At 43.8% G+C, this 25,357-nt stretch overlaps 1 protein-coding gene across 3 annotated transcripts in view; it reads left to right on the plus strand.

The window, feature by feature from the left end:
• Positions 1–2,818: 2,818 nt before the first annotated feature.
• The window catches only part of cbfa2t3 (CBFA2/RUNX1 partner transcriptional co-repressor 3), a 41,648-nt gene continuing 19,109 nt past the window's right edge, over positions 2,819–25,357 (plus strand). For 2 of the 3 annotated variants that reach the window (XM_056412652.1, XM_056412653.1), the window contains exon 1: positions 2,819–3,712. In XM_056412652.1, coding sequence (XP_056268627.1) covers positions 3,508–3,712 — 205 coding nt within the window. In that variant the 5' untranslated portion in view covers positions 2,819–3,507. Of the gene's footprint in view, positions 3,713–10,639; positions 11,683–25,357 lie in introns of those variants that run through there. The other variant, XM_056412654.1, reaches the window with a different exon arrangement.

A 25,357-nucleotide genomic window follows, 5' to 3' on the forward strand; every position in this document is an offset into this window, starting at 1 on the left:
ATAAAATGTAGTCAAACAAAAACGGAGCAAATCACCGTGTTCATGGCCCGGGCAAAGACAGCGCGGTCTCCTGGCTTCAACACGTTACTGTCAGGGAAGACACAGCGCACCAAAAAAAAAGTGTTTTTGTAAAACTTTTTACCTTTTCTGATTCCGCTAGCTCTTTGCTAACTTCCGCTAGTACTTCCGCTAATACCTCCGCTAATACATCTACTTAGAAAGTGTATTCTGTACGTTTTCTCCGTCGAAATGTTGCAAGACCCGATTTGCTGCATTGATCGCGACTTTAGACATTGTGTGTTAGGGCTCCTCTTGTGAAAAATTATTACGAAATAAAAGAAAATGTATATGTTCTTTGCTGGGATACCAAACATGCCCATGTTTATTGACGTGGTCTGCGTGAGCAAGCCGTTTAAAGGGAAGGGGAGGGTCTTAAGGACGCCGGCATCCTCAGTGGAGTGGAAGAGGTTAACCCTCCTGTTACCTTTACATTTACTAACATATTTCAAGTTTCAAGTTTCAAGTTTTTATTGTCACATCCCCTTTTATACAAGTATAATCGGTTCGTGAAATTCTTATGTGCAAAACACCCGACAGCAGTAGCAGACTAAAAAAAAGAATAAGAATGAGAATAAACTATACAATATCCACACACAAAAAAGAAGAAAGTATTAACAATATATATATAAAACAATGTAATAGAATATACATCATGACAATATATATATATAAAACAATGTAATAAAATATACACTTTTTTGAGACTATATATATATATATATGTATATACATACAATATATATATAAACAATGTAATAAAATATACACCATGGCCATAGATATTCACAGAATATGTTCTAGTGTGTAGTGTTAATGAGGGTCTCAGTCCTTGTTCAGCAGCCTGATGGCCTGACTGAAGAAGCTGTCCCTCAGTCTGTTTGTGCGGCACTTGATACTGCGGTATCGCCTGCCTGACGGTAGAAGGGTGAACAGTTTGTGGCCGGGTGGTTATTGTCTTTCATCATCCGTTTGGCCCTGGCCACGCACCGCTTGGTGTATATGTCCAGGATGGAGGGAAGCTCACCTCCAACGATGTACTGTGCCGACCGCACCACCCTCTGTAGTGCCCTACGCTCCAGGGCGGTGCAGTTCCCGTACCAGACGGTGATGCAACCTGTCAGAACACTCTCGATGGTACTGGTGTAGAATGTTCTGAGGATGCGGGGGCCATGTTGAATTTCCTCAGTCGCCTAAGGAAATACAGGCGTTGTTGGGCCCTTTTCACCACGTGAGTGGTGTGCGTGGTCCATGTGAGGTCCTCGGAGATGTGCACGCCGAGGAACTTGAAGCTGCTGACCTCTCTACTGCAACTCCGTCTATGGAGATGGGGTGTGCTCTCCTCTCCGCTTCCTGTAGTCCACGATCAGCTCCTTGGTCTTCTTGACGTTGAGGACGAGGCTGTTCTCCTGGCACCACTGTACCAGTGATCCAACCTCCTCCCTGTAGGCTGTCTCGTCGTCGCGGTGATCAGCCCCAACACTGTTGTGTCGTCAGCAAACTTGATGATGACGTTGGAGCTGTGCATGGCCGTGCAGTCGTGGGTGTACAGGGAGTAGAGGAGAGGCTCAACACGCATCCCTGAGGGGCTCCCGTGTTGAGGGTCAGCGGCTCTGAGGTGGTACTGCCCATCCTCACCACCTGGCGGTGGCCCGACAGGAAGTCCAGTATCCAGCTGCACATGGTAGAGTGCAGGCCTAGACCTCTGAGCTTGGTGTCGAGCTTGGCGGGAACAATAGTGTTGAACGCTGAGCTGTAGTCCACAACCAGCATTCGCACACAACAGTTCCTCCCCTCCAGGTGGGAAAGGGCGGTGTGAAGTGCCATGGCAATTGCGTCGTCGGTGGATCTGTTTTGACGATATGCATATTTTACCCTCGGGGTCAATTTGACCCCAGCAATTAAAACCTCCAGAAAATTATTAGAATTAATATTGTTTCCCAAGTTTAAGTGTGAGGTACTTTATGTTTGTTTGTTGACTACCTAAATAGCCCATTAAATATATAAAACAGTTGATATTTCTTATAAGTTTGACACAGTGAAAAACAGCCTGGGGTCAAATTGACCCCAAAGAACACCGACATTAAACATTGAATGGGGTCAAATTGACCCGAAAGGTAACAGGAGGGTTAAACATTCTGTTTAGGATGAAGATGTATTAATGTTCCATATGGAAGAAAACTGCTAAATAACTGCTGAGTTGCAGCACCATTTTATAGAAGAATGTATAAATGTATATATCCGTCTTTTGTCATAAATCTCTATGTTCTCACAAAATATACCGAGAATATCGGTAATATGTGATTAATCATGATTAATCCACAAAAACCTGTGATTAACCCGATTAAAAATTTTAATCGTTTCACAGCCCTACTCATTATATTAAACACACACAACAGCTAAGCATGGGCAGATGGATGGACACGTGTCATTATAGCCACTGAGGAGCAAGGTGCACAGAAGCAAAGGATTCTGGGAAAGAGGAAAGGGGGTTAACCTAGAACAGGGGCTGCAAGGAGGGAAGGAGTGGCTGCTGGCCGCAGACACAGCTGGTTCCTGACAGCGGAAGCCCAGATAGAGGCCCAGGTCCTGTTGTCTGCTCCTGCTGCTATCACTGCAGCCAGTTGTAGTGCCTGGCCTCCCCAGGGTAACATGCAGAAACACACACACAAACTGTAACGTACTGACACACACTTGTTCTTTGAGCTGCAGTGGCAGACAGGGCAGGAGGAGGGCTCAGAGGAGAGCACAGCCCCTCAGCCAGAGCCACGAGGCAAGCTGACCTGCCACTGACATACCCACACACTCTCACACACACTCTGCTGGAAGGGAATGAAGAGAGACCCAGAACGGACCAGATAAACAGAAAACAAGAAAGAAAGGTAGAAGGACACACGAGATGAGCCAAGTACATCTGAATTGGAGAGCAACAGAGAATTGGAGCTGAGGAGCTGAGGACAAAGACTGTTACTGATGGGTATTGATATGCAACTATCCTGCATTTTTTTCAAACACACAGTTGTGTGCAGCAATGAGGCAAATAAAAAGTACCAGAGGAATCCAGGAATAGTACAAGGATCACAGTCTTTAATTAAGAGGTGAAAGGAAGGAGAGGAAGCAACCACTGGCTGTTTCTTGTTTCTCTCTGTGTGGAGCTTTGACAACAGCGACGTCCTTGTCCTTGCATGGCAGTGGGTCATACAATGATCTACAGGGACCTCAAAGGCAAACTGGCTGGATGTTATGAGGAACATATGGAGAAGAAGGTCAAGCAGGAAAGCCTTGTAGCATTTTGGAGCTCATAGAGTTGGTTTGCATTCATTGTCCTTTGCTACACTGCTTGGATATTGTGCTGTACACGAACAGTGCGTCACCTCACCGTGTAGCCCCTCACCTCGCAAAGGAATTGGAAAGTTGAGACCCTTGCCGTGGCGATTTGAAGATCCGAACATGTCCGCCAAAGTCCATTTGGAGCGCCAGAAGAAGGCCGACCTGAGAGCTGGGGCTTCCTCCGCTCCAGCGTTTGGTCCACGTGTCCCCACGGTCACACTGGTGAGCCACAGAGAGCTGAGGGACGAACACACCGGCAACCGACTCCAGCCGGGAAGCCTCGATCTGAACCTGGCAACCAGACGCTACTACAGATGCAGCGAAGGTAGGAGCTTGTTATCTTAAAGGACCTGTTTTATGAAATCTTTTGGCAGTGTGTTACAGTGATGAGTGATGGAGGGTCCCGCAGCTGTCAGGTCTCCTCATTAAGTTGGAGTGATTGACGGATAATCAGTTTGTGTTGACTTATTGCCGCATGCTGTAAGGGCAATGTGAGGTTTCCTCATCTTGCGACGAGACCTGTTATTTGATGATTGAAACTGAGGTTTGAAGGTTAGAATGACATCAAATGTTATCATCTAAATTGGTTTCCTTACACGAAGTGATTATGTGTAGAATGTTCTCAGCTTTGTTTCTCAGTGCATTTACTGTATTTTGGATACTTTTATAAAACAAACTCACTTTTGAGATCAAATTGAATTATGAATCAGGACCAAATTGGTTACCAGGAGCAATATTTCTCAACGTCATCCTCTTATTGTAACGCATTATGTTCTTCACATGAGCTGTCAAGCACAAATAAACTTGTCATTATTGTTAACAAGCCCAGTGGAGCACGTCTGTCTCGTGGCACTGGAGAGGCAAAAAGGTTCCTGGAGCATGGGGTGGGTGGGGGGTCTTCCTCTGGGCATCCCCATCCAGCTGCAAGGAACAGAGCTAGATTCTTGAGTTTCACTGTTCAGCTTCAATGGCTTCATCTGAGACTCGTGCAGGTCATGAGGGTGCATCAGAGAGAATGAATGACAGAGAGAAAACCTACAGATGAGCGATACTTGAAATACATCCAAGGAAAAAAAAGAGAGAAGAAAAAACGTAATTGATTCTTAAAGCATTGAAACAGTGAAGTAGTGCCTTTAGAATAGAATAGAATAGAATATACACTTTTATTTATCCCCAAGGGGAAATTAGTTCTCTGCATTTAACCCATCCTTAGTTATTAAGGAGCAGTGGGCTGCGGTGAAGCGCCCGGGAAGCAACTGGGGGTTCAGTGCCTTGCTCAAGGACACTTCGACTTGCAACTAATGGGGAGAGCGGGGATCGAACCCACAACCCTGCGGTTGCAGGACGGCCCTCTTACCCCACTGAGCTAGGTGAAAAAAAGAAAACCTTCACTTCATCCAGCAAAAGGTTCGGGGAAAGAGAGATGCATTAAGAATCAGACATTAAAGGCCCGATTTTATAGACTATAAATATGTAGAAACTGTAAGCCAGAGCAAGGACTAATACCCAACGTAGTGAATTACCTGCAGCGCCTGCCGTCTCTTGGCAGTAATGAGCTTTGTGAACGTTGTAGCGATAAGACCTCTATAATTAGGCTTAGTCATAAGCATCCCCCATGTAATTCTGTGATAAAAACCCAGTAGAACTGTGGTGTCAGTGCTCCAGCGTATTCGTCCCTCTCTCGCACACACACACACACACACACACACACACACACACATATAAACACAAACAAATGCATACACTGAGGAAATCAAAATGTGTCAATGTGAACTGTAGACACATCTTTTTGTCTCAAGTAGTTCACCTGATGTTAGTAACTTCTATGTGTGTGTGTATGTGTGTGTGTATGTGTGTGATTTTCCGGCGAAATGTTCACACTATATGTAAAAGAGTCAGTAATGTGTGTGTTTGTGTGTGTGTGTGTGTGTGTGTGTGTGTGTGTGTGTGTGTGTGTGTGTGAGAGAGGTGTTGTGAGCTGCAGCATAGGCTTCCTGTGAGGGAGCAGATGTCGCAGAGCTCAGGCACAGCTGCGACGGGCGATAACCGTGGTGGCAAGAATATGTCGGCACGCTGGCTCTTCTCCCTGGGTCTTATCAGCCGCGCACAGCATACAGACACACACACACACACACACACACACACTCATATAGACACTCTACAATAAGGAACTGCCACCCAGCACTAGCACGCCCTCACAGTGAGCCCAGATATAGAGGGAGGAAGGCAATGAGAGAGATGGAGAGAGGAAGAAAAGGAGAAAGGACTAAATCAAGGGACTTTGAGGGAAAAGGTGCAGAATCCCTGACAAAGCCTTGGCTCATGTCTGCTGTATCATAGACTTTATAATTTTTTGCCAATCCTAATCCTGTATCGGCTATGAATAGGCTATTCTTTACAGGGTTTTTTTTCTCACAAGTGGAGATAAAGTACACAACCTTCCCTAAAATTCATTGTAAGATCAAGTTGATTTCTGTACCAGTGTCCTTTTAATCGTCATACTTTTTTTAATCTGATGTATCTTGTGAACTTGAAGTTCGCTGCCTCCCATATTGTATGTGAACTCACGTTGTTATGCTTCTGTACAAGATTTGACCATTTTCATATTCTTTTCATACCCTTTCTGTGGGTTGGATTGTCTTGCAGTTTGCCCTGTCACCATATCTCAGCTGTTAAGCCGATAAACAATGTTATCACAGCCAGAATGACTTTACACAAATTAGACACATTTTGTATCAACATATTTACGAAAAATTTAATTTGATCACTGAGCCATTGCTTAACGATTGCATCACCGTATCACTGCCACAAATACAAGCAAATACATGTGGCAGATATCCTAAAAAAATGTGAGAAAGATATATTTGGATGATAAGGAATGTAAAAAAGTGAGAGGTCTGTGTGGGAGGAGAGGCAAGGTGATGAGGCGTGTGTGTGTGTTTGTGTGTGTGTGAGAGAGAGAAGTTATCCTCTCTGTTTCCTCAGTACCAGCTTTGTGGTTTCTATGAGGAACAGATGTTCACAACATGATGCAGTGCCTCATCCCCCTCTACTCTCTATCTCCAGTACCAGCACCACCAACTGTCTGCACACGCACAAACGCACACTCACACAAGCGCATATTCACATACTCACACATATGGTCTCTTGTGAAAAAAATATATATATAGCAGTGACTTTCTCAGTGTATGAGGGCATATTCACCTGCAGACTGTGGATTGTTTTTAACTGCATGTGTTGCCTCTCTCTCAGGCTGCATATCCTGTTCTTGAGTCAACACTTGATATAATCAGGTGTCGCTTCCTCTTTTTTCAGTTTGCACATCTGTCCGTCAGCTGTGACCCCAGCCGCCGATCTAACTCAGCCTGGTAGTCTGGCCGAAGAAAACCCACAGATGCATTCACTTTCTGTACCTGTATGCATGTAGAAGTTAAAGGCCACACACATATAAAGGTCCCCCTGCAGATACACATGACCTCATCAAAGTGTCTCACACTTTTCACCTCCTGTTTCCTGATTAGTCAGTAGAACTATGAACGTACAATTGAGGAAGTATCTTTTTTTGTATATATATCTACTGTTCTACTATCTAAGTACATGGAACAGGAAAAGAACAGTCCAGAACAGCCACAGTAATGCATTGTGTATTGCTCTTATTAGAGTTGTTTTGTGGCAGAAAACAACCCTGGAAGTAATGTATTTCAAAGGACATTATTGTATCCAAAGAATGGATTGAATTTTAAATTCACATCATGTCTGGATGATTCAAACAACCCAACACTTTGCTGCTCGATTGCAAACAAAATGTCAGGGGGTCTATGGGTGCAATTTGTAAAAGCAGCATTCCAGCGTATGTGCTTGAGTGGGTGGGTCAATGATCCGTTACACTGTGCCGTATCACAGATAGACTCTCTCTCTCTCTCTCGCGCACTCTCTCTCTCTCTGTGTGTCTCATCCTCTTTCACAACATTATGGAGCAGCTTGAGGACATGCACATATTAAAGATATTAACATACAAAGTGAGAGAACAACATCCTCTGAAGCACATCAACGGAGGGAAGTCTGTGTGACTCAAAGGGAGATCTCTCAACACAAACCCAATAATTGTTTTTCATCAGAGTTTCTATCAGCATAACATTTACAACTTTTGTTTCTGCTTTGACCAATTGAGTTCTCTCTCTCTCTCTCTCTCTATGGCTGCCTGCAACCTACAATAGTGACTTTAATGGCAGCCCCATAAAAGTGTGGTCTGTTGAAAGTGCACGAGAGAGGAGAGGATAGGAGAAGCGAGAAGAGCGCAGGAACACAATGGGTCTCGCGCTCAGGGCCTTATCTCCTGTCAACACACTAGCCTGTGACTGCCGCTAAAGGAACGGATTTACAATGTGTGAGTGGAGGAAATGCTGCAAACTTCTCTCTTGCCTTTACTCTGAGACACACACACACACACACACACATACACAGAAAGAGAGGGAGATAAATGGTCATTTCCATACCAGCACAATGACCAAATCTAGTTCTTCAACCATCCAGGAGATGCTGTCGACATAACAGAGTCCACAGCATGTGTTTGTGAGGTGACAGAGAGATAGTGGATCGAAAGAAAGGGGGAAACAAAGCCGTTTTCGCCATTAATACCGTCAAAGGGATTTCCAGTCACAATTTTATGGCGCTGAGGGTTCATCGAAGCAAGTTCCCACCTTGCGTGCGTGTGTTTCATTGTGCAGTTTATCAGGCCGGCCACATGGAGTGTCAGAGCTAACCCAGTGACCGCTCAACAAAAGGCCAAATTAAGAGGAGTGAGAGGCTGTCGAACAGGGAGGCTGACAGGTTGACTGACGCCGTTCCCGAGGAGAATAGCATCCTGTCAATCTTAGAGCTGTCACCTTGACAGGAATCCTTTCTTTGGATGCAACCCCCATCGCCAACCTTTCTGTCACTCAAGGCCACACACACACACACACACACACACACACACACACACACACACACACACACACACACACACATACCTCTTCCCTTTTCAGTATTCTGCATGGGATACAAATAAGCCACCTACAGTAACATCCTGAGATGCACACACACACACACACACACACACACATTGCTGCATGTGTACACAGCCCCCTAAGGTCATAACTCTGAAAGAGAGAAATATAGAGAGTGAGTTTCATAAACACTCCGTCCATCTCCTTGACAATTGTACTTCGACCGTGGTACTCTACACAGAGCCTTGTTATGGTCTTTGCATCTTTTTATGAGTGTAATGTTAGTGGGTTTCACTGTGTGTGTGTGTGTGTGTGTGTGTGTGTGTGTGTGTGTGTGTGTATGACCATGTTTACAGCTACAGACTTACAGTAAGTTGGCATATTGTGGTGTGAATTAAAACACTGCCACTGGACCTGAGGTTACCTGAAACTATTCCTTTACATGGGCCGGCGGGGGTTTGAAAAGTTGCAATCAAAGAGCTGTGGGGCTTCCCCCTGCTTGCTTGTTCAAATTATTTAATCAGGACTGGAGCAGTTTTTGAAAAGTCCTCCTGGCTCCATATAAAGGCAGCGTTTGTGTCGGGGGCTGGTGAGGCTGGTGAGACTGCAGTCGGGGCAGAACAGCTGTCTGTGTGTACTTTACAAGCTGGTCCTGTTTGTTCTGTAGACACAGGAGAGGTCAGAAGGGTGTCAGCTTTGTCTTCTGTCCCCCTCTACGGCTCTGTGTGTGTGTGTGTGTGTGTGTGTGTGTGTGTGTGTGTGTGTGTGTGTGTGTGTGTGTGCGTGTGTGTATGTGTGTGTGGGTGTATGTGTCCGGCATAGGGAGAGAGAGGCCAGGTGGGTGAGGCAAAGGGAGTAACACCCAGTGTGGACAGGTGGAGGATTCTCACTATGGGAACTAGAAGTACCTTTTCTCAGTCTCTCTGAGTAATTATGTCTGCTTATCTGATATATTTCTGTATTTATTCATAGTTGTTTTAAATTCATAAACATTACTGTAAATGCACCAAATTCAGCCAAAAGTGTATTTGTCATTTATATTAAGGCTCAAATGATTAGTCAATTAATACGTTGATTGACACAATTGTTTTTCTAATATTTTTCTCGGTCTTGAATGAAGTGCAAGAGTTTGCTGCTTTCTTCTGTTTTCTAACATTCTTAGTTAATACTGCTCAGGCAAACTGAACTTGTCTCTGAAAACATTCGGTATTTTTCTGTATTTTTCGAATATGTTTAGTTTCATGATTAATTAATTTATCCAAATATAATTTGCAGCTTAATCTTCAGTATCCTAGACAAGATATGCATCTTTAAATGAATATAAAACCTTGAAACTTCCTATTAAATAGGATATAAACATGCAGCAATATTTAAAATGTAAATATATAAGTTAGTAATAGATGCTATACACAGTAGGACAACTACTCATTATCAGGTTGTAATTTTTTTAAAGCAACACAGAAGCATAAAAAAATAGTGACACAAAAGAAACAATATGGCAGTGATAACAATACTATTTAGTCCGTCCATCTTCACAGCAATCCACCAGCTGACGATGACAATACAACACAATGACAACAATAAGTGTTACAAGCTTTGCATTCACTGGCTCGTGTTCACATGCAGACAGATATATTATTTAGTTTTAGTTCAGTTCTTTAAAATCTGTTCTTGCAACACGGAGAGCACAGTCTCGTGAACTCAACCGTGTTGTCCTGTTATGAGGAAACAGCGGCCCCCACGGGCAGACAGCGGGACTCAGACAGTTGTCATTCTCTCAGCTCTCTGATTTCACCACTGTGGTAGCATCTGAAATAATTAGTTTTACGCTGCCCTCTTCAAGTCATACATGCGTATCATTCTTATTATTTATATATTTTTCAATGCATTTCATTGTCAAATAAAAAAAAAATATATATATTCAAGTGTAAGAAATATCGTCTTGTAATATTTTGCAATATATTAGCCTACAATGGCGTAATTGTGTTTCTAATATGGGTTATTTGTAGGCTACAATTTGGATGAGCTTCAATTTGGAAAGGATTCCTGTGCAGAGCTGCCAGCTCGCGCCTCTGATGGAGAGAGAGAGAGAGAGAGAGAGAGAGAGAGAGAGAGAGAGAGAGAGAGAGAGAGAGAGAGAGAGAGAGAGAGAGAGAGAGAGAGAGAGAGAGAGAGAGAGAGAGAGAGAGAGAGAGAGAGAGAGAGAGAGAGAGAGAGGTTAGGAGCTCCAGATGAGATAGGAGGAGGAGGAGAGAGCCGCGGTTACTGCGTACAGTGAGCTCGTGAGCTCCGTTCATCAGTGAAGACAAAACAAGTCTGCAAACCCCCACAATTGTGAATTGACGGGACAAGAAACAGTCAATTATGTTCAGCTGACTGTGCGTGTTTTATGCGGGAGAAGTGGTTCTCGTTCAAACAACCATCCGAAGACAGGTCGGCGGCGGATCGGCGCGTCGGCGGCGGAGGAGCAGAACCGCACAGAGAAGCGCGGTAGGAGAGGAGCCGCTCTGTGGCCGGAGAGAAGCGGTGTTGTTTTTCAAGAAAAGAGGAGCAGAATTGATCGGATGTATAAAGACTTGTTCCTGACACCACGGACTGTGGCTGGGCTGTGAACTAAAGAAGAGGGGTTTAAAGTTGTCACGGGAGGAATAACCGGCGCACCCTGCACACAACGGGATCCGCATCTTAATCATTTGCGCTTTTTACACGGGAGACGCGAGGATTTGTGGACAAAGTAGAAACCCGGTTATACTTGTGGCTGCTCAATAACGAAAGCACGTTTTGTCAGTTGAAAGTATATTTTTTGTTCATATGATTTTTTTCCCTTCCTCAATGTGGGGTGGTTCAAATGAGCACGAGAGCGGATTTACATGACTGGGACAAGTTGTGATTTTTTTTCTTTTTCACCGTCAACACAAGAAGCTGTTTGCTATAAAACACACACAGTTCCTCCAAAACCAAAGACATCAATGTGCTTAAGGATCCAAGAGACTTGGCGAGAGAAATACCTCATAATTTATTATACCTGGAAAGTCAAAGCCCCGTTTGACCTCCCAAAGGAAAGTTACACATTTGTGTGAATGTGTTAGACTGTGGCTGCTGTCTCTTTCCTCTCAATATTTAGAAAAACAAACAAAAAAGGAATAACATCCGAACAATCTAGCAACTATTCCTGCACTATCTAGCCAAGGCTTTATCATTTATCCCAAATAATGAGGATTGAGATGATATAAAACCTGTTTTAGAAGCTATCTGATGTTGATGATCACCGCTACAATTATCTCAGCTTGACCTCGACCTTCACCAAGTAAGTACAACCTGCAAACTGTTGAAGCAAATCAATGAAAACATTTATTTAGTTATTTGTGAGAATTGTGTTGAAATACACAAGGTCTTAATGCACTAGGAACATTTGATACAATGGAAGGAGTGTGTCACATTCAAAGGCGTATACGGCTGAAATATCTCAAGTTTAAACTTTCACATTCTGGTCAACATGATTGTAGCTGTTAGAGCGGCGTGTTAATGTAAAGATGAAGAAAAAACAGGCTACCGTTCATAGGTCTATTTATTTTAATTGCCCCTTTGCTGTATTTATCCTTTATTTCTGTGAATATATCTATATTAATTTAAGAATTCTACATATTAATATGCATTCAAAGGGTTTAAGATGTATAGTGGAAGATATTGAAAAAGAAAATGTCTTATTATTATTTAATTGTTGCTTGTAATATGGAAGGTATATTGGGACATGCAAACTGAAGAGCAGAGTAGAATGGACATCTAAAAGTGAGTCTGATATTAGTTATTATATCATAATTATCATAACCAAGATATCCGCTTATCTCCTTGCATTTGCTTTTTTGTCTCTTGAGCGAAACGTGGTGAAAGAGCTGAGGCGGAGGCAGAGACAGAGACTGGAGAGGGTTCATGAGTTGTTTGCGCATCAGTCTGTGCTGCACATCAAAGTGATATCTTTGGTCTCTATGAACTTGGAGTCCTCCCGGACTGAATGGAGGCGATAGGTGTGAAGGGATACACTTAGACATTTACACTGACCTGAACTCCATGGTGCCTCCGATTACAACCCCCACCTTTTGTAATGATACTGTGGTGCATCACCGGTGTCCCCTTTTGTGGGAACAAAAAGAAGAGCAATCCTTTCTGGAGAGTGCAGGGTGTTTTTATTACTGTACCAACTTGTGGAGACATTAAAGGAGGAGGTAGAGGAAGTGTTGAACAGGAGTACTACGGAAACCCAAGAAATGAAACACAACCGCAAGGGGATTGAAAAAGCTGAAATCATGGTAGATAATATCTAGTGAGCCTTTGTGACTGTAGGGACACTCCCTGAGAAGAAACAAGATCAGCCAAAGGTTTCTACCCCCACTTGAACAGCCTTAAGCAGCATGCTCCTCTGCCTGTGAGTGCAACAGTAAAACACTCAGGCCATTTTCTCTGCAGGACACGGCCCTGTATAATTGGCCCTGGTAAATATCATCTGAATAATTGAACAGTTGATAATAGTCTTGAACAATAGATGGGAGGTTGCAGGGGTGAAACCGCAGTGCAGACACCCTGCCTCACCGCACATTATACCTCCATCACCACCAAGCGAGCGTCTCCGGCATCTTCTAGCGGCGGCCGCCCCATCGCTTAGCTGGGCCCGGCCAGCCGCTTGCTAAAGCCGATGTCCCCACTTCATCATTAAGTAGCTCTCTTAAAAGGCAGGCCATTCATTATGACCCCAGCATGCCGAGTGTTTATTCAGTTCCCATCTACCACAGGTGCATTGATGGGACGTCCTCTGTTTCATATGCAGAAGGAAACATACCACAGGGCTTTAAAAGAAACGGCAGCAGGCTAATTCACAGGCCAGTGGAGAGTCCGCATAAAGTCTGCTATTTAATGACGAAAAGAAGCGATATATACTTCACTGCCATTCATCACGGAGGGATTTCTCTTTCTTCTGACATTATTCTGTAATTCATTGCTGCTATTTCAGCCACATCATATCTTATGTTTTACCATCAAGGTATCAAAGGCCCAATCATGTTTGTACCCTTTCTAGCGGGTGCAAATGTTAACAAGTTTATCAGGAGCTGGTGAAAGTCAGTGCTGTTCATCATCTCTGTGTGACGCCACTCGTTTGATACCTGGACTTGATGCCGAAGGCTCTTTGTACTGCTTAGGTGTTTACTGTGTTAGTGTGTGGGCTCATTGCATGGGCTCCTTGTGTGCGTGTTTGGTAATTATTGTGATTTAAATGCGGGCAGTGCAGGTGAAACTGGCTGTCTCCTCATTAATGAGGAGAGCAGATGGCCTCGGGTGGGTGGGAGCTGCGAGCCCACAGCGAGCCAGTCAGGTGGTCAGCACAACACAGACACCTGGGCCATCACAAACAAGACAAGCCAAGCGGTTGACACAAGCCGAAGACATCTGGCCTGTGTGTGTGTGCATGTGTGTGTGTGTGTCTGTGTGTGTGTGTGTGTTTATGTGTCTGTGTACGCACAGCCCTCCTGAAAGTCAACCAATGGATATAGTTTTTTATCTCATATCAGGTGACCCCTTAATAAGGGGCAGTATCTACTTGTACACGCATTAGTTTGTGAAAGAGAAAGATATTAAATTATACAGGTAAGAGAAAAAGAGTAGTTTTTTTTTAAAGCAGAACATTTATTTTCTTCTTCTGCTTTCTATTCAGTCAATCACAAACATATCCCCAAGTTGGAAACCATTGCTGTACAACTTTTCCTTTTACACCAGGGTGTTTTTAAGATCTGGCAATGACACAAAGCTGCACAGTGTCAATGTGTGCAGCCTACTTGTGTTTATGTTTGTGTGTTCATGTTATATTAAGTGGTGAGCCTAATCTCTACAACTGTGTTATTGTACATAGAGTGCACCAGATGCCTCAAAACAAGGTGATTTGTCTCGCTCATATTTGTCCCTTTTGACATGTGCAAATATGATTCATCCCTCAATTCAAAGTGTTTATCAGCATTTATTTATTTGTGACTGATTTAAGAACCACTCGGACTATCTTTTTCTAAGATCCACTGATTGTAGGCAGTTGCACAGGTTTTTACTTCCAGGGCCAGAACATTAGACTTTAATAGATAAAGATACTTTGAAAATAAGAGGGAATGAAGAAAAAAAAGGAATTAAATCCTCTGTTAAGTTTGTGTATCAGAGAACAAATATCTCCAGTAAGATGAGAACTGCAGAAAGTGAGGGAGCCATAATTGTTGGTTATATTAGTCTTACCATTGACCCCCTTTGATTGTGTGTGTGTGTTCATGATAGGAGCACAAAAAGACTGTCCACTAAATTAGGATGTTTGTTAAAGTGAAGACAGCAACTCGTTATGAAGGTTGTTTGACTTTTGTTAATAGTTTTTGGGTTTGTTCAGGATGACAAATGAATACCAGCCTCTATAAGTGTACTTATTGTATAGTTAAAGTGAGTTTAATAAGATCAGTGTGTAAATGTGTGTAACTGTGTGATATGGGGGTAAGTGAGTAACCTAGAAGTGATGAAGGGGCGTACCCGGTGTTGAATCTCTATGGTTTTTACTGTTGTTTATCCTATTACACAGTTGGAAAGATAAGTGTGGTTATGGCCGCCTCCTGCTCTGTCTTCTGTCCTGTGTATGTGTGTGTGTGTGTGTGTGTTCTGGTCTGCCCTGGTCTGTTCCACATGTGTTTGACATTACTGTGACAAGGCTGCCCAGCCTCTCTGGGGAGATGGAGAATGTCAGAGACTAGAGCGAAGGAGCAAACAGCTTCCCAACATATGATGGAATGAGAAACACACTCACTGGATGGCTGACCTGCTGACGCCACAGCGTGGGAGCAGAGCAGAGGGTGGAGGCCAAGTAAAACCCAAAGTGTGTGAGTGTGTGTGAAATATCACTCTTCCTCTATTTTCCACGTTCGCTTCCCGGCATGTCCCCATATCCTCTCAGATTCTCAAGAAAAATAACAAGCACACCAACAAATACACGCTCATCATGTATTCCCTGCGAGGATGGTCATTACTCTGTTTTGCATCCACTGGAATGATCAGGTCTCCATCTTTTCTCCACATTTCCCTGTATGCCGAGCAGGGGAATTTATCCTCACTACCTTATATGTGGCATTCAAGGATGAAAACTTAACATTTATTGCTGAGCATTTATGGAAATTATGTTTTGAATTGATTCTTCATTTTACTAAAATTAGTTCAGCACATACAGCTCTGACAAATTGCACCCTCAATTATGCATTTGCAAAAGAGAGGCACATTTCCAGTGCTCAGAAATGCTCAATCCTGAATGCAAAAGGAAAAACATGTCACAACATTGATGAATTCACATGTAAAGTATAGCTGAATTGCTGGTAGCTATAGAAAAAAAGGCACTTCCTCCTCCTCCCTTCCGTGTCTTGTGCCTATTTCACCTCCCGCTCTCCCTCCTCACCTTTCACTTCCTCACTGACCTCTGACCTTCTTTTGACCCTCCTCTCTGCCTTGTCCAATTCTCTCAGCAGTGCCCTCTCACCTCCCACTCCCTCTGTCTCACGGTGGGAAGTGTGTTCAAATCAGAGTCAGACAGAGGAAGCAGCTGGGCTAATCTACAGAAGCGTTAAACTAAATTTTAATCAAACCAAACGGACAGGCCAACAGAGAAAATAGGAAGTTCATATCGCCGCCGCTACCCGATATAATGAATCCCTCCCTTTCCCTTTGCCCCACACCAAGGCCTTTATCACAGGCGTGGAGCAAACACGCACACAGGAACACAGACTGAAGTTATTAAGGCCTCTACTCTAAAGCGGTCCTTTATGGACGACTAGGGAAGTGCTGCAACACAGAAGCATGCATGCAGAGATTGGGAAGGAAGGCATGTCTCTCTCTCTCTCTGTGTACAGTGTTTGTGAAATTATAAAAAGACGTTATCTCCTGGAAACAGATCCTGTGGCACACAGATGGTTCCGTCTCTTCAAATGGGAAGCTGAGCAACTGAGTGCCGTTGTGTTACCAGTTAGTTGTACAGACCTTAATCTCGGCTCCAGCCTTCCTTCCTCTGCCTCCCTGTACACACACACACACACACACACACACACACACACACACACACACACACACACACACACACACACACACACACACACACACACACACACACACACACACACACACACACACACACACACACACACACACACACACACACACTTCGTAGTTCCTCTAGGAAATGGACATTTTAGCATCTCAGAAGTATTTGAAGTGCAGAGAGAGGAAGGTCAGAGATTTACTTGATGTGTCAAAGAGCAGTGGTCACAGAGAAGCGAGTCGCCGCCTGGCATTTAAAGGAGCCTCAGCAGGGTGTCGGGGTTGTGTTTGATGGTTTGTCTTTCAAGTATCTAAAAATTCCTCTCATTAGTAATGGGTCTGACCTCTGAGTTATAATTCAAGAGAAGGTCTCTCGACAGACTTTCAGATTATCATGAGTGTTGTGGTTATATTTGAGACCGTAGACAGTATCAATTACAGGTTTGTCATGGACTTTTCTAAAATGCAGTGCTATTGTTACCAGCAGATATTCTAAGAGGATGGAAGTAAAGTTAAAAACATCCCTATTGCCCGGCCATGTAATAATTTAGTCTCTGACAATACACAATCTCCTCTCACAACACATGTTATCAAACAGTAGTCTCGGAAGATCTGACCGGGATTGTATGCAGGATTGACCACTTCTACTTGATTTGGCTTGTTTTCCTGTCAACATGATAGAACTGTCACTAATTGGTCTTATACTTTGTGGCAATGCCAATGCACATTTTGGGAATGAATTAAACTATTCATACACTTACATATTATAATATAATTACTCAGATGATCCATAAAGGGACAGTTCCTTAATAGTACCATTGTTTGCTGTCCACTTACTTTGACCATGACAAGACAGCGGGTCATCCTAATTTGCCAATTAGCTCACATAATCAGCATGTTATTGGCCTGCAGTCGCTCTCCTCCTTCCATCGCTCGCTCTGTTTTTGTGGCGGCGTCCCGTAGTCGGCTCGCGTCCCAGAGGAGTAGCTGGTATTTATTTCAGCAGCTTCCAGCATGAGCTGGCTGTAGGCTAAATGGAGAAACTGTCAAGCTTCTCTCTAACCTGTCACATGAATGCCTCCCCCCGTCCCACCCATCCTCCTCCGCCACATTCTGTTTCCCACCGGTTTGTGTGTGTCAATGTGTGTGTGTGTGTGTATGTGTGAAACCTATGGGGTCCTGCAGGATAGTACAGAACACCCTACCCATGCCTGGCTAATGTCAGCAGCTATTGTTACCGTGTCTGCAGGCCAAATGAAGAGGTATGAGAACGCTGGCAGACTTGGGAGCAGTTCGAGACAGTTTTGTCAGCGCTGACAGCTCCATAGTGACAAAGCAGACATTTAACACTGAATGAATTGAAATACATGACATCAAGCAGGAGAATGACTAATCTGCTGTTTGTTTTCTTATCTTAGCTGTAAGTGGCAGCTCAGTGTCAGGTTTTTAACGGTGCACAAAGCACATGAGCTAGAAATGTGGGGAGAAAATAGGACTAGGACACACACACACACACACACACACACACACACACACACACACACACACACACACACACACACACACACACACACACACACACACACACACACACACACACACACACACACACACACACACACACACACACACACACACATTATGGGGAGGAAGGACAGAGATGCTGCAGTAGTTGCCTTGGTGTGTTGCCAGGGTCAAATCTAAGTCTTTTGTGCTCCATAAATCAGCAGGCAACAGCGGTGACGTAAGAACAAACAGAGCTGCTCTCTGCTGCAGCTGGTTAGAAAGAGGGAGAAACAGGAGAGAGGAATACAGAGAGGGAAAGAGAGCGCAGGACAGCAGCTGTCAGGGCTCCATCGCACACCTGTCACACAGGAAGTGAGCTCCGGCCACTGTTTCCTGGCTACACCTCCTCAAACACTGCTCCTGGAAGAAATGGAGGGAGGACATCTGCTGTGAGGGGGAGACAGACAGCGAGCGAGACTGATACACTAGCAGATCAATGGAGACATTTGATAAGGATAAGGAATAAATGCCACATATTAAAGAGGTGAAAACAAAAGAATACTGAGTTTCCCATGTCTCTGTTGCCTTTCTAACATCAGCTGCCTTGTGGTCCTGTTTGCATGCAAGTGTGTGTCCAGATTACACAGTCAAGAGGATGTTTGTGTTATCGCAGAGCTCTACGACAGACAGGTCACTCTGAGGAGACTCCCACAAATACAATAAGCCCACATGCCCTAAACTTAGCAGTGGGACATTCCCACGCTTGCTCCTTTCAACCACCCTACTCCAAACCCCAACCCACCCGTCTCCCCCTCTCCCTGTGACCGATGTGATCTAATCCAGATGTAAAGTAGCAGCTCACAAGATGTACGCGTAACTTTTTTTTCATGGCTCCGCTCTTCTCAAGTTCTCCTCCTGCTCTATGTTTGTGCGACCCCCCCGCCTCTCTCGCTACTCAGCTCACAGTCTCCATGTCGAACTGATCCGAGCAGGACGTGATATCACTCGTGGTCACAGCACTGCTGATGAGGCAACTGAAGCTCCTGTCTCCTGTTTTGCTTCTCCACTCGGCCTCCAGAGTCGCTCTGTTGTCGCTGCTGTTGGTAGAAAACCTCCTCTTTGTTTGTCAGACTTGTCAGGCTGGGTCCTCAGGAGGCCCCCCTTGCCCTATTCCCAGGCTGCCCTTCATGCTGCCTGTATGCAATTAACAGTGTAATTAAAAGCCTGATGAGCTAATTGGTGCTGGGTGAGGCTGCAGGTGTTTGGATCGGGGAGCTCATTTATGTAAGTGCACTTATTGTAAACATCCTCCGACAGCTGATGACAGAGACAGTTTTCAAATGTGTTTTATTCTTTTATTGCTATTCATTATACATGTGTTTTGGGGTATTTTCAAATGTAATTCATTAAGAAATTCATATCTTTCTCCCTGTTACTGTGAAAATCATCTGGGCCTCTACATGCCATGTGTTGCAAGTAGATATGCTCAGATGGAAGAAGGAAACAGGCAAAGAGGAGTCAAAGCGTTACATTGTGAGCGGACAGTCAGTAATGGATGAAACACCATTCTCAGGTCTTAAAGACACATGCAACGTTTTAAACCCATGCAGGGCTCTATTTCATAACTGTACATAAACAGCGTACTGGATATTAAAATGAATTATGTTATGTCTGATGGAGCCCACTAACGCATCTCATATAAAAGCAGAATGACGAAAGAAATTCTGATCTGATATCGAAACATGGCAGCCTGAGGCTGAGCTGTCAGCTGGCAAAATTAGGCACATGGTTGACAGGATGAGGAAAAGAAAGAAAGAAATAGATGACAGGGAAGGAGCGTTATCATTCAGAGCAAAGCCTTCATGTAAGTCTGCCTCTATGCTCGGGGCCTGTCTTCTTTTCTGTCTCTCTGACCTATTCCCAGATGTACATGCACAGTCACCTCCTCATACAGGACTGTCTCAGAAAATTAGAATATTGTGATGAAGTTCTTTATTTTCTGTAATGCAATTAAAAAAACAAAAATGTCATGCATTCTGGATTCATTACAAATCAACTGAAATATTGCAAGCCTTTTATTCTGATTTATTGCTGATTATGGCTTACAGCTTAAGAAAACTCAAATATCCTATCTCTAAATATTAGAATATCATGAAAAAGTATACTAGTAGGGTATTAAACAAATCACTTGAATTGTCTAATTAACTCGAAACACCTGCAAGGGTTTCCTGAGCCTTGACAAACACTCAGCTGTTATAAATCTTTTTTTTTACTTGGTCTGAGGAAATATTAAAATTTTATGAGATAGGATTTTAGAGTTTTCTTAAGCTGTAAGCCATAATCAGCAATATTAAAAGAATAAAAGGCTTGCAATATTTCAGTTGATTTGTAATGAATCCAGAATGCATGACATTTTTGTTTTTTTAATTGCATTACAGAAAATAAAGAACTTTATCACAATATTCTAATTTTCTGAGACAGTCCTGTATAGCTGTGTGTGTGTGTGTGTGTGTGTGTGTGTGTGTGTGTGTGTGTGTGTGTGTGTGTGTGTGTGTGTGTGTGTGTGTGTGTGTGTGTGTGTGTGTGTGTGTGTGTGTGTGTGTGCGTGTCCCCTCCTTGTCTTCTACTTCCTCCCCCACATCTCTCTCGCTCTGTGGCAGCTGTGCTGGTGATGGCTGTGTGCCCATGGTGCAAGCTGGCTGTGGGGTCCCAGGTGGCCCACATGACAGTTATTGATGTTCAGGTGTTCAACTCCTCTCACACAGAGACCCTGGAGCAACACACACACACACACACACACACACACACACACACAGATACAAGCAGAAGCACAATGCACATGCATGAGATCCAAAGTAGTTTATATGCATACACAGAACACAGAATATACACAGTAAATAAAAGTAGTCACGAACTTGCATAATTATGCATTTAAACTGTGTATTCCTCTTTTGCTTCTGAGGAAGAGTAAACAACATAGTCACAAGTACAACCGATAGCTCGTGCATACAGCTGCTGGGCTGTCTGGCGAGCAACAAGAATTACTGTTGTTAACGTGAGATGAAAACAACAAGGTAGTCACTGTGAAAATGTATGCCGTGTATTTGAGTCCTCGGGTCCAGTCTTCGTGACCACTTTCTGTGTGTATGTGTGGTAGGATAGCCAGTGTTGGTACCAGAAGCCCAGTGCAGTCCTAACACATTCCAGATGTGTCTGGCTAGCCAGGGAGTTGTTCTTGGCACGGCGGCCTCGGCTGAATGTCACAAATACTTTCCTTTATTTAGGAATGGCTCTGGGTTAGTGGCGAGGATGGAGGGATCGTAGGGGGATGATGGAGGGAGAGAAAAGAGAAGTAGATGAAAAGAGCAAAATAAATGATTAGCAATGTAGAAGGAAAGGGAGGGGGAGGGGAGGGCTAAGAGAAGAGATGTTGAAGGGCAGAAGATGGAGAGGGAGGAGAGAAGCATGAGGGAGCGGAGCGGCGAGGGAGCAAGGTAGAAACAGCTCCAGTCTAGCATCTGGATTTTATTAGCAGCCGTTGGGAAAATCTGAAAAGGAAGTTTTTTCTCTGCTAGCACGTCGGCAGCAGTGATATGCTGCACATAACCACTTCACTGCCGACGAGAGGAGCCAGGCCCTCCCAAAGGAGAACAGATGGTTGCTAGAACTTCAATACAATTACATAAATAACAGCTTTCACAGATATAAGCACTGTATGACAGGATCCCTGCAGCTCAGAGAGACAAACGTACAACTCCTCTACCCTTAGCCCTGGATGAATTGTCTTTAATCTATTCTCACTCCCTGCCTGTCCTGAAGTTATCCTTGTTTGTCTGTCCAGTTTAGACCTTTTAAAGTAAATGATGAAGCTTTTGACTTGGAAAAACTGGTGACTTATCAATGACTTGCTCATGGGGGTCTGATCAAAGACAGGAAAGCTTTTGTCAGTGCTTATTAAGGAGAACCACCCCCCTCATCCAGTTTGTTTTTTTGTTCAACATGTTTGTTCAGCCGGCACTGCATGTGTACTGTCACAGGGATTCTCAAGTAACATAGGGTGAAATATGTGTTTGTGTCCGCAGCGTGAGCATATGCATTCAGCAAACTTGTGAGCATGTGTGCATACATCTGTGTATCTATTTGTGTGTGTGTGTGTGTGTGTGTTTTGTGTGTGCGGGCACTGCAGGCCTGTCTCCAACCCTGTCATTAGTGAAGGCTTTAAAGCCTCTGAACTCTAAATCAGCTCAAGATGAAGTGGAGTCTGGGATCTGTCTGCAGAAGCAGCCTGTGTGCTGACACGCAAATACACACACACACACACACACACACACTCCCATCCTACCTGTGACACAGTTCCGGCTTCACACATAACAAGGCATATGTAAGACAATATATATATTTTTTAATGTAGATTGCTCTAGATTAGAGGAAGATGAGTAATTGGTCATGTGCTACTGATGCCAGCAGGTTTTTTTCTTTTGATTGGCTTTTGGGCTGGTATTACGAGTGGAGGGTTCTGTGGGTCCTGTATCCCCAAGTCTTGGGTCATCGGCACTGGGCTACAATTCCCATGTTTTGATACGAAGGCCTGGTGGGAGGCTGGGGGCCAGGGGCTCAGGCTCTGTTTGTGTGGACTCCTCAGCGGCCTGATGGGGAACAGATGTGGGAAGGCAGGCGGCCGGGCAGCCAGCCAGAGCAGCTGGGAGAAATTAAAAACAACAGCATTCCTGGAGACATGGGGAATTACAGTGGGAGGGAGGGAGGGATGTAAGGAGCGAGAGACAGAGGGAGAGTTTTAGGGCAATGTGGTCACTGGTGAGAGTCTCTGTGGAGCACGAGAGATCGAATAGACAGGGGGGATTTAAGGGGACTGTTGTGCAGTGGTTAGCTAAAGCTAATACGTTGCAGCTGTATTCCAGTGGAGGCAAAAGCTCATTTTGACACACGCTCAGATATGCATACAGTCAAAAAAAGGACATATGCCTATGTGAAATGAGACCAAAATGTATCTGAGCAGCCCTCCAATGGCTTGTCATGACACGATGGTACTTATTTGTGTCTTCTTGAGGAGTTTAATGGAGGCATATGTCCTTGAATCTATAATGAGACTCCAAAAGGGCTTTAGAAAGTTAGACAAACCACTGTGCTGTGCGTGTGCAGTCGTACAGTACAGGATCTGTGGTTGTGTGAGTCTTGCAGTGAATTGTTTCATCATGACACGAGGGAAGAGCAGAAGACAGAGAACACGTTAGCTCAGCCAGCTGACTGTTTCTTTGGTGTGCAATCTTTAAGCCCAAATAACATCAAACGTGCAGACATCTGTTCAGAAAGCCAGAGAAACAGACAAACCGCGGCCGAAAGGGAGGTAATAACTGTATCCTATTGTTTTATTTTGAGCCTTGTTTTCAATAGTGACTGTTTGGGTTGGACGGTATCTGTATCCTGAGCAGATCTATTCTCGGCTCTATTGATCCCAAAGTGGCTCCTCTCAGAGAGACAGATAAAAACCTTTGGGGGGAAATAGAGCAGCTTGCAGACCGGAGCATGAGCATGGGCCAGACCTGGACCTTTAACCACAGGTCTATTTTACCTGGAGTGTCATCTCGCTCTTTCTCTCTCTCCTTTTATACTTCTCTCGGTTTGAATGTTTCGTCCTTCAGCACACAGCACAATGGGAGCACAGATGGCCACAGATGGGGTCGCAGACCTAGCAGACGTCCTAATGTATTAAAAGTGGAATCCAGAGCATGATGCGTATGTGTGTGCCCTGTGCTATAGCTGGTCAGATTAAACAGCTGTCTATAATCCCACAGTGGGAGCAGACAGACAGACAGGACGGCCCCCTTATTCCTCTCTCCTCTCCTCTCCTCTCCTCTCCAGTGCAACTTCAGAGTTCTCAATGTGGGGACAGTCCAGAAGTAGGATTGGTTATTATAATGCATATTGTGATTTTTTTTGTTTGGATATATTCTGCTTGTAAATCCTTCAACACACACTGCATATAACAGAACCGTGCATTTGCTCAAAGAGGATGTTTACTGAAACATATGGCCGCCTTGCTATAGGAAGCAGCCCACCAAATTGGCAGCAGAGATAGCCTGTTTGTGTGTTTAGGGTTCTTAAGAAGAGAATGGCAGCATCTATTTATACCAGCCCTCCCCATCTGCCTCTATCTACAACCTTGTGTGTTTATGTTCAGTGCGACTGGTATGGGGAAAACAGCGGAGTGCCCCTCGTGTTCTGGAGGATCACTGTGTCAATGGCCCTCGTACAGCACACTCCAGAGTGGCACTCTTTAAATACAGACACCAGCTGTTGAACGTGTCTCCATGAGCTCTCAGAAATAGGCTAACACTATGGACTGAGGCCAACTGAGGCAGGAGTCTTGTGGAGGAAAACACTGGGTTCACAGTTGGCTCACGAGGAGTGAAATGACAAAAAAACATGATTTGAAAGTGATTTAGCATGTTAGTTGGTGACTATAATACATTTGCAGCTGTAAAAGAGGTTATGTAACAGTGTTCAGACGTATGAAAGGCCTTTGGCTGTTTGGTTTGTTTTTTGTTATTGGTAGCATAACAAGGAGTAATCACTGCCTATAATAACCTCTTTCCCTGTGTCTCATGACAGGGCCACCCTGGCAGGGACCTCTACTCTATCCTCAGAAGGATGTGAAATGTGAAATAAGGCATTTGATTAGCTTTTGTTTTGATTTCACGTTTGAGAGAACAGACACAGTTATTTCTTTAATCCTATAATACATTTAGACAAAAAGAGAATTATTGAGAATCAATAAAGTCGACAATACGGTTTGCATCTGCTTTGAACCCTGAAAAGGGTTTTTTGTCCTCACTCTTTCATTATGAATGCACGTGATCACTAAATGTGGTAGTTTGTAGTAATAGTGCAAAAATACTCACATTTATGTTCTAAGACATAAACTGTGCTGCATATTGATTCGATTGCATCCCCTGCCAGTTGCATACATGTACACATACTCTCAAACTATCTTCTCACAAGGCATCACACCTAAGCTCAGGTTTACATGACAGAAAGATCTGGTTCCAGCAGCTGCAGTGACAGACGGACACATAGATGAAAAGACAGTCAACACTCCACAGATAAAGCACTAAAAAAACAGACCTGCTGTTTATTTATTAACTATATACAGTATATATATATATATAAATATATATATATATATATATACAGGACTGTCTCAGAAAATTAGAATATTGTGATGAAGTTCTTTATTTTCTGTAATGCAATTCAAAAAAAAAAATTGTCATGCATTCTGGATTCATTACAAATCAACTGAAATATTGCAAGCCTTTTATTCTTTTAATATTGCTGATTATGGCTTACAGTTTAAGAAAACTCAA

This window comes from Pseudoliparis swirei, chromosome 4 (genome assembly GCF_029220125.1).
Source record: "Pseudoliparis swirei isolate HS2019 ecotype Mariana Trench chromosome 4, NWPU_hadal_v1, whole genome shotgun sequence".
Classification (NCBI taxonomy): domain Eukaryota; kingdom Metazoa; phylum Chordata; class Actinopteri; order Perciformes; family Liparidae; genus Pseudoliparis; species Pseudoliparis swirei.